This window comes from Triturus cristatus, chromosome 12, assembly GCF_964204655.1.
Source record: "Triturus cristatus chromosome 12, aTriCri1.1, whole genome shotgun sequence".
Taxonomy (NCBI): Eukaryota; Metazoa; Chordata; class Amphibia; order Caudata; family Salamandridae; genus Triturus; species Triturus cristatus.
Window position 1 is genome coordinate 201,791,222 of NC_140595.1, and position 12,390 is coordinate 201,803,611.

At 49.8% G+C, this 12,390-nt stretch overlaps 1 protein-coding gene across 1 annotated transcript in view; it reads left to right on the forward strand.

Moving 5' to 3' along the window:
* ST3GAL2 (ST3 beta-galactoside alpha-2,3-sialyltransferase 2) overlaps positions 1–12,390 on the forward strand; it is a 261,865-nt gene that overhangs the window by 236,831 nt on the left and 12,644 nt on the right. The window contains exons 4-5 of the mRNA XM_085639368.1: positions 3,122–3,301; positions 6,112–6,157. Of these exons, the coding sequence (XP_085495494.1) occupies positions 3,122–3,301; positions 6,112–6,157 (226 nt within the window). The remainder of the gene's footprint in view (positions 1–3,121; positions 3,302–6,111; positions 6,158–12,390) is intronic.

The window sequence follows — 12,390 nt, forward strand, 5'->3', positions numbered from 1 at the left end:
CTATGAAGGATTTACAGAATGCTACCTGGACTCTTGGAAGTCACTCTCACACGTCACTCACACATCACTCTCACACTGCGAGTGGGTTCCACCCATTGCGTAATGAGATATTGTACTGCACGTGCATCATGTGATGTGCCCGTTCTTTACACCGCATGGTTGTGGTTACGTGTTACCCACAGTGAGATCATAATAATCCCAAAATGTGCTACTGAGTCGGGGATCTGCTTGTACCTCGAATCTTGTAATAGTTTTTAGTTTATTTCCACCGTCAGAGTGTGCCCATCTGCTGCGCGAGTCCTTGTCCAGGTGAACATTAAGTTGCACAAACCGGTGCCTGTACCAAGATTTTCTGCAAGCCATGCCTGACGACTGCTTTAGAATCAGACAATCTCCCTGAAAGGAGTCAAATCAATGTGTGCTGATCAGGCAGGAGGCATCCGTTTGATGCAGTGCATCTGGAGTCGCTCGCTTTTGTCTCCCGCCCACTCCTGGGCTGCTTTCATGCTTTATTGGTAAAAAATCTGTTGTTTTTCTAGGTTGTTTGTCCTCAAGTAATTAGGGCATGGAGAACATGTACAGAAGGAAGGACTATCTATGGGCCAAGCAGTGTGACCTATGGTGCTTGATTAGCGTCAACCCTACCAATAGATAGTCACAGATGCGCTCCTTCCTGGTGTAGGGCACTGCCCCCCCGCCAACTGCAAAGAAGATTTTATTGTGACAGTCTACAATGGTTTCAAAGACAGTCCCTGGCCCTCTGGTGTCACTGTACATCTTTAGGGGTCTCCGGCCATTCTGTGCCCTAGTGATGGGGCACCAACTGGAAAACCCACTCCGAAGAGTGCAGATTTACAGATATGCTTAGAATCTGGTGTGAAGCCAGACATCCAGCTTTGTCCGCCCCACCTACTCTTCGGCGCTACGACTTGCAGTCCTGGTTATGGAAGTGTTTCTGATGTCCAAGGGATGAAATTGCATCTGTACTAAGGAAAATCTTGAAACCGGGCGCCACGGAAATCAAAGGTACACCCTACAGGGCTAGGTGTAATGTACAATGTCATACTCCAGGCATGAGTTCCCTAGTGTAGACTACTGAGCAAGAATTGTGGGGCTGCCATCGGACCAGGTTTGTGCCATATGTATGCTCTCCTGTTTGACCCGCAAACCTTTTACCCTATTTTCAGAGCACTCTACAAGTCTGCGGCCAGCACGGAGGCTTCCAGTCGGAGGCTCCTCTGTCTGACATCCCGAAAACAGACCAGAGTTTTGGAAATTGGATTTCAGATATTGATTGAAGATCTTTTAGAGATAGATGCTAAGCAAGCGATGAGAGGAGAGGTGCTAGTGATATTGGGCTGAATGCCTTTGCTCTGGGGCTTCCACCCAAGTTTGTGATTGCCACCCTCTGAATCAAGGAGCACGGCCTAGGACAACCAGCAGATCATCTCACTGTCTACTTACTTAGAAGTCCCCAGAATCTCCGTCCTGAAGAGATCCCGATAACGATAGAGGGTTGAAACGTCGTTGACAATTTATAAAGGATAATCCTACGACCACTAGAACACACTCTAGGACATATGAACGACCGGCTGGGATGCTACCGCAAGCAATTGCCAGTGGTTAGACTAATTGCAAGCATTCCTCCCGACACCTTTGTGGGTTTCATTTTGCTAAAATAAGCCATACTCGTTTTGGATTTTTTTTTCTAAATGGGCAGAAATCCGTTTTGTGAATCAGGTGGCCACTGCCATACCGGGAGAGTTTGAGTGACTTCTGAACTGTGACTCATCTTACAATGGGGTGATATTCACTTGGTAGCTAAAACGTTTTCGAAATCCTGCACAGTTTGTAGTGAGAGTGTTTAAACAATGCAGATGAGGCCATAAATAAATAGAAGAGGGTATAGTCTGCAGAGGAAGAACACTCAAGGCTCGCTAGGAGAGTTATGTTGGCATCTAGGTCGGCTAAGCAGTCAAAATGGTTGCTGCTGGCAAGGCGTTCCTTCGAGAGGAGGCTCACAGAATCTATGTAAAGCAGGTGTGTGTTTGTCGTAATTTTGTTAGGATATGTTTTTTACATTACCCGTGCCTCAATGGGTTGGTAGAATGCAACAATAGTCTACTAAAGTTAATTTTAGCTGGCTTTGAGAAGTTGGTTACTGTGGTTAAAAATGTAAAAGGTAATATTCTTACAGTCCAGGCAGTGCTTCCATTTAAACATGATTCCTTTAGACCTACTGTCCAGGAGGCAGACATTCAGTAACTAAAAAGGTGCACGACGTGGTAGAAAAAGATACAAAGATTATTCTGGGTGAGGTTAAGGAACCCCATAAGATATCAAAGGGATGTCCAAATTCATTCCATTAAAGAAGGTAAAGCGGGTAAATAACAATGCTTTTGTTTTGGAGGGCGAGTCGCTATGGAGCATGGGTTGGTGAGGGTCTTGTTGGGTATTTATCATTGGAATGCACAGATGGTGGTAAGGATTACCATGGTCAGCAGTAAGAGCAGGATTTGCAAGCAGTGGTATATAAAGGTGTCTGTGGTGCACTGTGCCGTTATCTCCACATTGCTGCCGCGTAATGTAGACGGGGAGAGGGTGGTCCTGGTACCGTGAATCATATGCTTTGAGAACATGGAGCCACCAGAAACCAGGCCCGAAGGGTTACAAATAAACAGGTAAGAGCATGGATTATGCTGTCGTCGGGTCTGAAATTGTATTTGTCTTGCACTATATAGCTATTGCTCTATTGTTGTAGGAGGGCATGGATTTATGACCCATAAATAAAGAAAAACATTTCTTAGGTTTATCTCCAATATTTATATATAATCGTGCACTTCTTTCGGAGTATCTCAACCCTCCCACCACGGGCGGACGGCTGTGCGGGTGTGTGGTGATTCCAACTGCTAACATGCCATGGTGATTGTTCAAATTGGAGGGGGTCAGTTGCTGAGTAGAAACAGCCTGTACCTCTGTCGGGTGTATGTGGCCCGAGGGGTCATCATGTTAGAAACATGTACTTGGTATCTACTACTTGCTTCAGGTCAACTGACCAAGATCCATGTTTCTCGCAATAATTAAAAGTCCTCATTTCTCTTCTCCACTTGTGTCCTGCCAGAATGAACCAGGCTCCCACCGCGGGCTTTGAGATGGACGTGGGCAGCAGGACTACCCACCACTTCATGTACCCGGAGAGTGCCAAGAACCTGCCTGCCAACGTCAGCTTCGTGTTGGTGCCTTTCAAAGCGCTGGACCTGCTCTGGATCGCCAGCTCACTCTCCACCGGGCAGATCCGCTTGTGAGTAATGGAGCCAGGGGGCAGAGGTACAGGTAGAATGAGCCTGGCATGGAGTGGGAAAGGGAGGGGGTATTGCCATGGTAAGGTTTACATGCTCTTGCTTGCTTGGAAGCAGTGACTCTGAAGTAACAGGGACTGAAATCTTATTCAGACCACTTGAATCTTAACTCTTAGAATGTGCATCCCCACCTCTCCTGTTGCTGACATCACATTTCAGGTAATCCATGTTCTTCAAGTATGGTTGCACAGTCGTACAGCATGAAGGATGCCAGATCCATTCAAAGCATGATAAGGTGAAAAGTCTATGTGTCCCCAACCTTAGCCCAGGTGTCGGTGGCCTGACGCTTCCTTTCAAATCTCTGCAACGTAAGGAGTCTGCTCTGTGAGTTAGGGCTTGAGAGTGGGAGATCAGTGCAGGTGTTAACCTGTCCATGCCCATCACAGGGATGTGTTCTGAACCAAGTGAGAGACAGTTGGGACTAGCAGCGACTGCAGGTAAGAGCGGCGGGGCCGGCTGGGGGGGGGATTATTTATTTAATTTTCCCTCGTGGCGTCTCTCGAAATACACCCCCCCCCCCCCCCATCCAGCTGGCCTGCCATTCTTAGCTGCCACGGCTGGTTGACTGTCCCTAAACCAGTAGGTTGGCACTCTTTTTGCTATGGGCCCTCAGAGGATACCTAAAATTAACTGTGATTGTGTCATCCCGGATAGCTGGCTAAATGCTTCAGGAAACCAGAGATGGTGGGTTCTTTGGAGGTAGGGCAGAAGGAGGGGGTTAGGAGCCCCTTCTAGCCTTGGGTAGACTCTAGGACCGCAGGTTCTCGCATGGTCTCTATATTTATTGCATAAAGAGCCCCCCAGCTTAGATGTATTATGTGCCCCGAATGTCCACTGATACCATTTTGTGTCAGATTTCTTACTGAATTTAAATGCAGGTTCAAAAAAACTTACAAACAACGTTTAATGCACATATCTCTGGTTACACCATTGAAACAGCATCACATACGCCTGTGAACATGCGTTTACTGAAAGATGACTTCACTGAAGAGTGGGGAGGAAAGATTAACCTGCAAAATAAGTAGCAACATTAACGTCATCATTTATGGGCCAAGATCCCACTTCCAACATGAGCATAGCTAAAATCTAGACGAAGGTTAAACGGTACACTCTTAGGAAATTAAAGCTGTGTGTGTGTATTAGTGCCAACAACCCAATCAGTTGGCAATGCTAGCTTTGGCTTACCAACATAGGCGGGCATCCGAATGAGTGATCTTCTGGTATAGGGTGTACTATGTATATGGTATTTCCATATCATGAACCTAGCCAAAAGGCAGCGGAGAGCTGTACAGGAGCTAAGACCAGCATAGGGTGCAGGGTGGAAAAGCGTGAGTAGAATTTTAGAACAAACTGGCCAATAGGGCACTCCCCTTTGGCCACCTGCCTGGGTACGTGGAGGTGTAGCCTTGACTTTTTGTCCTTGTTTATTGTGGTGAGCTGGTTTATGCCTGGGTACCCACAGTCGTCAAACATGCTATTTTACTGTTTGTTGTGCTGCCATCAAAAACAAATATATGTGAATCTAGGCCCTGAATAATCAGTTAATCGAGGTCAGGCTTCTCCAAAGAATAGCTCTCCAGGTACCTGTAAATAGCCGACCTGTGTGCAGCCTGGAATACTAAATTATAAGCTTTTGCTTGGTTGAAATAATACATGATAATAAAATTGAATATCAGTTATTCATGACAAATAGGTGTGCATTTTCAGAGCACACAGGAAAATGTTTCTGCTTGACTTGTTACTAATATTATTTCCTTGGTGCCAGGCACATAGCAGTTGTGACTGCTATGTAATCCCTACAGAGGGGCGCTCCATATTGACAAAGCTTTTTTACATTACTGCTGGCAACCATGCCTGCTGACAGGAGGTGATCACTGCTGGTATTCTTCTGTATGGTGGTCGCTAATGTCATCTTATCCGATATGTCTCCTATAATATTAGTATCTCAGGTTGATTTACATTGAACATAAGTGCTCTTAAGCAAGTTGGAGACCCCTTCCCTAGGTACTGATGAGTCCATGAATCTGATAGATCTTGGACATGCTTTGCCTAGAGCAAGACGTCTCTCATGAGGGCCTAGTGCAGTCTGTCCTTTGTTACTTTTGATATCTCTTGTGCCTGTGTCGCCCCTGTCCACCATCCACCTTTTTTAAAATGTGAAGAGTTGTGTTGGTTGTTATGCTATTTAAAACCATGATTTCATTGTTTATGTGCATGTTTGTATGTGCCCGGCCAACTTCCTTCAGTTGTAACGTGTATGTGCAGAGCAGCAAGCTTCTTCGCGCCTTACAGTAGGTGCGCTCAAAGCTTGCTGGCCCTTAGAAGAGTAAAGGGTGGCGGTAAGGACCCATCAGGATAGTGAATAAAGCATCTCTGGGGCCCGGAGTCACGGGCACCCCTCGATATAGTAGTTGGAGGGGGCTCTGTGCTATCTAGCTAGGGTGCATTTGGGAGCACTCTAGTCCTTTACAAGGGCGTGAGCTAAGAGTACTGGCGCTGCCAGCACCGCACGTGCCAGGGGTATTGTGCCCTGCGTGGTAACAGCTGATGCAACACCCCGTGCATCCTGAATGGAACCCGGCAACGGGAATGTAAAAACAGGATTAATCATTCTGTGGCAGATGGAGGAGCCACTCTGCAATGACCAATAGGGGGTGACATTTGTGCCACTTAAAGGCAAGCATGCACAGTACATATGCAGGCTCTTCTCACCCTTCTCTGTCTCTAATAATATTGTTTCTCCCCCTTACAGCACGTATGCGCCTGTGAAAGCCTTCCTGCGGGTGGACAAAGAGAAGGTAACACGTAGCATCATCTAGTCATTCAATGTGTAGTGTCTGTCGAGCTTTCAGTGCCTTCATGTGAGGAGACTTTAGTCTGTGTTTAAGGTTTTTCCAGTCACCATTCAGTATAACTCAGTTCTTTCTACCCAAAGGAGGGTTGGAAGGCTCTTGTGAGAAGAAGGGAGCGCCCAGAGTGTAGGTTTCACTCTAGTGGAACACGCAGGAGTGGTGTGCTCAGAAGCTGCTAGACTGCTGCTGAGCATCGTTCATGGAAAAGGAACAGATGATGGACGGAATGCTGAATCAATCAAACATTGACCCCCAGTCACAGATCTCTGGTAAATCCATTGTTTTTTTGCATGCCACACCATTCCAGTTTAGACCCAGCCATATGCAAATCAGTCTTGACCCTGTTCCCCATGGCAGTTCGGGCTTGAGTGTTCCCATGAGGAACAGGGTCAAGACTGATTTGTATATGGCTGTGTCTGAACTGGGGTGGCGAAGTGAGCTAAAGAACGATGATTTTTGTTTTTTTTAAACAGACTTTTATTGGTTTTATGAAAAAGCGGTACAAGCAGCCTCACGGGCATCATAGCGAAGTAGTTAGAGAGGCAATATGAATTACAATTATAATCATTAGCATTCCTGCGGCCTTCCCAGTTGGCTACAAGCAAAAAAGCTTACCCGAGTCCCCCAGGAGCACAGTACTGGATCCCCGCCATCCCCCCTAGGTACCCTAACATAAAGTTCTGTTTACCTCCATGTCTGTAACAGTCCAAAATGCATATTCAAATAGCAAACTCCCAATACCCAACCCCCCCTTATCCCTAAGCACCCCAACAATGCCCCCCACCCACCTTCCCAAGCATGCCGCTAGCCTCTAAAAATACCCAGGTAATCTCCCAGTTCTCCTGTGCCCCCCACCAGAATCCTTGCCTCGCCGATCACAATGTAAGACTGATTGGGAACATCGGGGGGGGGAGACCTTTCCAGGCCCTCACCAGCCTCATCATGCCCCTCTTTCATCAAGAGTCAGCCCCTTCAGGTGGCCTGTGCGCCCTCCGTCTCATCAAGAGCCCCTTCTTCATCGTCAGGAGGGTGCTTAGTCAGTTCCACCAGCGCCACCTACGCCCGAGCCATTTCCATTGATTTCTCGCTCCCATTCTGCCTAGCCATGGACAGTCTGTAGTTCCCTTTACTCTCCGCCCACTTCACAAGCTCCCGATGCCAGTGCACAAGAGCAGGTCCCTGCCTAGCCTTCCAATGGGTAGTAAGCTCTCTTTTTGCCAAGACTAACCCCAGATCAATGAACTTGCTGGTGATTTTAGTCTTAGCAGTGTGGGAAAACCCGTGCAGCAAGCAAACCCTTGGTGGTATGGCCATCTCCCTTTCCGTCACAGTCGCCAAGGTAGTCACCACCTCTCGCCAATAGTCCCCCAGGTGTGGGCAGTCCCCGAACATGTGTAAAAACTTCGCCCCCTCCAGATTACAACGGGGACAAGCGGACGACGCCCCAAAATAGTCTTTGATTTTACCAGATGTTAAGTATGCCCTATGTAAAACATAAAGTTGGATTAGTTGAAAGCGCGCATTCCGGGAGCTCTTCCACGCCCTCTCGACAACTTCCCCCCAAGGTTTTTCTTCAGTGGGTTCCCCCCAAGTCTGCCTCCCATTTGAGTCGCAACGCTGTCAAAGGTTGGCGCAAGTCCTGAGTAATTCGCCGATACAGACAGGTTACCGCTTTAATAGTCCCCGCTGCCAGTACTACATATTGACAGGCGAGAAACGTGTCCGGTTCCTCCAGTCCCTTCCGCCAGTGCTTTCTGACAGCCGCCACCAGGGCTGCATGAAATAGGAAGTCCCCTCCAGGAAGATCATGGCGCTCCCTAAGATCATTGAAAGGGAGGAGGTTACCATCCTCGTAAAGGTCACCTAATGTGAGGACCCCCGCTTCTTCCCAGGACTACAGCTTGCTCCAGTCACCCCCATGGGGCAGCACTTCGCACATCTTCAACGGAATCTCAGGCGTGTACGGGATCCTGATGTGCGCCTTCCTAACCATGCGCGCCCAGCACCGTTGTACCACGCGCAAATCTGGCAGCACTGATTCCCCTCCCAGTGGCACCCGCAACAGAACACAGAACCAAAGACGCCAACACGGATCCGATCCCCCCCAGATCTTCCGGTTGCCTGATGTGACCAGCTATCCATTTCGTAAACCACTGAAGTTGCGCAGCGTTTTCATAAGCCTCAAGGCCCGGCAACGCAAAGACTTCCTCCGCCCTAGGCCTCTGCATAGTAGTCCGGGCAACCCTCCGTCTCCCAGATCCCCACAAGAACCTTGTAATTAAGGCATTAAGCTGCGCAAAGAACTTACCCGGGATCCAAACGGGGAGCGTCCCAAAGTAATAGAGGAACCTCGGTAAAGTGACCATTTTCACAAGAGCAACTCTACCCCCAATAGATAGCGGAAGAGTGCCCCAAAAGTCAAAACAAGTTTTGGCGCTGCGCAACGCTCGCCCCACATTGCCCTCCAACAGGTCGTCGCAGTCGTGATAAATCCGGGTCCCTAGGTATGGCAAGCAACGGGACTCCCATGATACTTCTACTGCACTCCGTTGATCCAGCCTGCCCGACCTGGTGGGGAACAAACACGACTTGGCCCAATTCACACAATTATAACAAGCCCTTCGGTCTCCGAAGCGCATCCCGGAATCCAGCAGGAACATGAGCAGATCATCCGCATACAACGCTATATGCTGACCCTCCACTAACAGCCCAGAATAGAATCTCCCCGTCCTGGCATGAGCAGCCATGGGCTTCACTGCCAGAGCAAACCGCAGAGAGGACAACGGGCACCCCTGCCTCGTCCCCCGAGCGACCTCGCAGGCAGCAGAGGATAAACCCCCCCCCGTCCGAACTCTGGCAGTGGAGGCACTGGACAGCAGTGTTGTCCACCTTATAAACCTCTCTCCCAGGCCAAATTCCTGCAAAACATTAAAAAGGTAGGGCCACTCCAAGCTATCAAAGGCCTTTTCGATATCGACCGCAAAAATGCAGGCCTCCTCTTTATCGTACGTGTCGAACCCCAGGATGCGCATGAGTCTACGAACATTCATTGCGGTATTCCGAGTTGGTATGAATCCGGCCTGATCCCTGTGAACCAGGGTGTCATATGGGGCAGCAAACGACTGGCCAATATCTTATATTCCAGGTTAAGCGTCGCAAGGGGTCTGTACGAGGAGCGATCCCAGGTGGGTTTCTCCGGCTGGAGAAGGGGGGGGGGGACTATGGTAGCTTTGCGCGTAGAGGTAGGGAGAACGCCCTAATGACATGCTCTATTATACAGTGCCACCGGACAGGGAACCAGAGCATCTGCCTAGGCCGCATAAAATTCCACTGGCAGCCCGTCCGTTCCCGGCGTTTTGTTCCTGGTCATGTGCTTTGTAGCGCTGCGCACTTCGCTTGCCTCAATGTCCTTACCAAGGGCTTTAGCCTCCTCTGGGTCAATTCTAGGCAGGTCAGCACCCGGTAGTAACCCCTCATCATCAGGGAGTCCAGGGCCAAGCCTGCTCCGATACAGCTCGGTGTAATACTGTAAGAATTGGTCATTAATGCCCTGTTGGGTGTAGCACACCTGGTCCCCCTAGTCTTTCAGTTCTAAGATCGCTGTCCCTCTACGCGCTGGATTGGCCAGCCATGCAAGGAGTGCACCAGACTTGTCGCGCTCTGAGTGCGCCCTATCCGTATAGGCCTTATAACCAAAACTGCGCAATCTCTCGAGTTGAACCGCTAGCTCCTCCCGGGCCGCAAGCAGCTTGTCATGCTTGTCCGGTCGCTCCCGCTCAAAAACGCAGAGTTTCTGTTCCACCTTTAGCACATCCTAGAGCAGCACTCTGTGCACTCCCAGCACTTCCCCTATACAGCGCCCCCTAATCACTGATTTAAAAGCATCCCACTCAACCAGCAGAGAGGATGCTGTGTTGGCATTAAGCCTGAAATATTCAGCAATGGCTGCACCTATAACTTCCCGAAACACTGGATCCTCCAATGTATCAGGTTTGAGTCGCCACGTGGGAATGGCGGGGCCAATCTCGCAACCAATGTAATATCACTAGCAGTGGGTTATGATCAGATGACATTCTAGCGAAGTATTCACTGTCCACCATCCCTCCATGGACGTCTGGAGAGCAAAGGACCGAATCCAACCGAACATGCAAATCATGTAGTGATGAGAAGTAAGAGTAATCCCTGTCAGTCGGGTGATGAGCCCTCTATATGTCAGTCAGTCCCCATTGTTGTTGCCAAGCCCGCCTGACCGCAGCCAGTCTGTGTACCGGGGTATCGATGAGAGGAGGATAGGAACGGTCCAATGAGACGTTAGTGATACAGTTGAAGTCACCCCCTAGGAGCACAGACCCTGTCAACAGTTGAGCTAACCTCCCTGAAAGATGCACAAAAAATTAGGCTTGATCAGTATTAGGGGCATATATACTCCCTAGAACAATATCTCGTCCATCTAAGCGCCCCGTCACAACAACATATTTACCCTCAGGGTCAATCAGCTGCCCAGTGTTCTGGAACGGTAATCCGGCTCTGACCCAAATTAGTGTACCCCGCGCAAAAGCCGAATATGTTGTGCAGAACACCTGCCCTTGCCTCCTGCCCTGCAAGGCTAAGCCTTCTTGCTTACATAAATGCGTCTGCTGCAGTAGTGCAATTTGCACCCCTCTCCTTCTTGGATAGTCATGGATCTTGTGGCGACGTGTCATGGTATGCATCCCCCTAATGTTCCAGGATAAGCACTTAATACATACGGCGGTTCCCTTGGTGCGGTTATATACATTCCGTCCTCCATAACTCCCCTAGCGGCATGCTTGGCCCCACACCCCCCCCCCCCCGATATCCCATAACCCCCAACTCCCATTCCCCAGGACAGGTTCCCTGAAACTAGTTCCCATCCAAACTGGTTTAACCATCAACTGTGCACAGAGGCAGTGAGACGTGTGCTGACCCTTTGGGACCCGAAGCCCCCCCCCCCCCCCCCCAGGATCCCACCCTGCTCTTTGTCAGTATGAGGGTCCCCATCAGTACTGAGCAAGTGATGCCACCCCTCCCTCTCCGCAGATCATAGGCCCTGCAGCGTGCAAGCCTGGATACCATTACAAGTCTATCTCACCCGGCCGTCGACTGTCAGTTCAACCCAGTAGGTCCGCCGTTCGTGGAGTGATCACCGGCAGCTCACAATCTCCATTCGTGCTTCCAGGCAGCGAGGTCTCAGATCCACCCAGTGCTCGGCTAGTGGAAACAGAATTTGGGCTGACCTCACCCTGACTGATATCTGCAACCGCCTGCACAGCTCTATCCCGCTCAAGACTGTGGTCCGGCAACGAGAGTACCCTCGGGGGGGGCTCGTGTGTTCAGGAGATCTCCTCACTACGTTGCTTGCTGCAATACTCTGCCTGGACCTCATCTGACGCATCTCCAGCCACTGCCATGCATCCTGCGGGGTGGTGAAGAAGTGCATGTCAGCGCCGTCCACCACTCATAAGAGCGCCGGAAAAAGCATGGCATATGATATGTGAAGTTGGTGCAGTTTCCGTTTAAGAGCAATGAAGGAGGCCTGCTGCATCTGAATCTCCCTAATGTGGTCCGAAAATATAATCACTTTGGAGTTCTCGATTTGTAGTTGCTGTTTCTCCCGGGCCTGCTGCAAGAGGTGGTCTCTGTCCCGATAGTGTAATAGCCTCACCACCATCGCGGAGGTGTGCCTGGCTTGGGCGGTCTAGCCGGGACCCTATGGGCTCTCTCAAGGGCAAAGAACTGACAGTCCCTCCGGGGCAACCTCTGTCTTGAGCCACCTGTCCAAATACCGAACAGCGTCGTCCCCTTCCGCTCGTTCCGGAACCCCCACGATGCGGAGGTTATTCCTACGAGAGCGCCCTTCGCTGTCTTCTGCTCTCATTTCCAAGACCCAAACTTTGTCATTTTCACTCGCTCCTTCAATTTCCTGTGGTCATCTTTGAGCAAAGTAAGGTCCACTCCAATTGCATCAATTTTCGTCTCAAGGGCCTCTCTGGACGAAGTGATAGCCTGCATTATGTCGGCTAACGTAGGACCTCCCTGGGCATCTGTACTCGGGCACTCTGTCGCGTCATCCTCGTCATCAGTCTGTTGCCCCGCTCCTTCCACCTGGAGGGCCGCAAATCCCTTTTTCCTGGATACTCGCCATATCACAGCAGGCCACT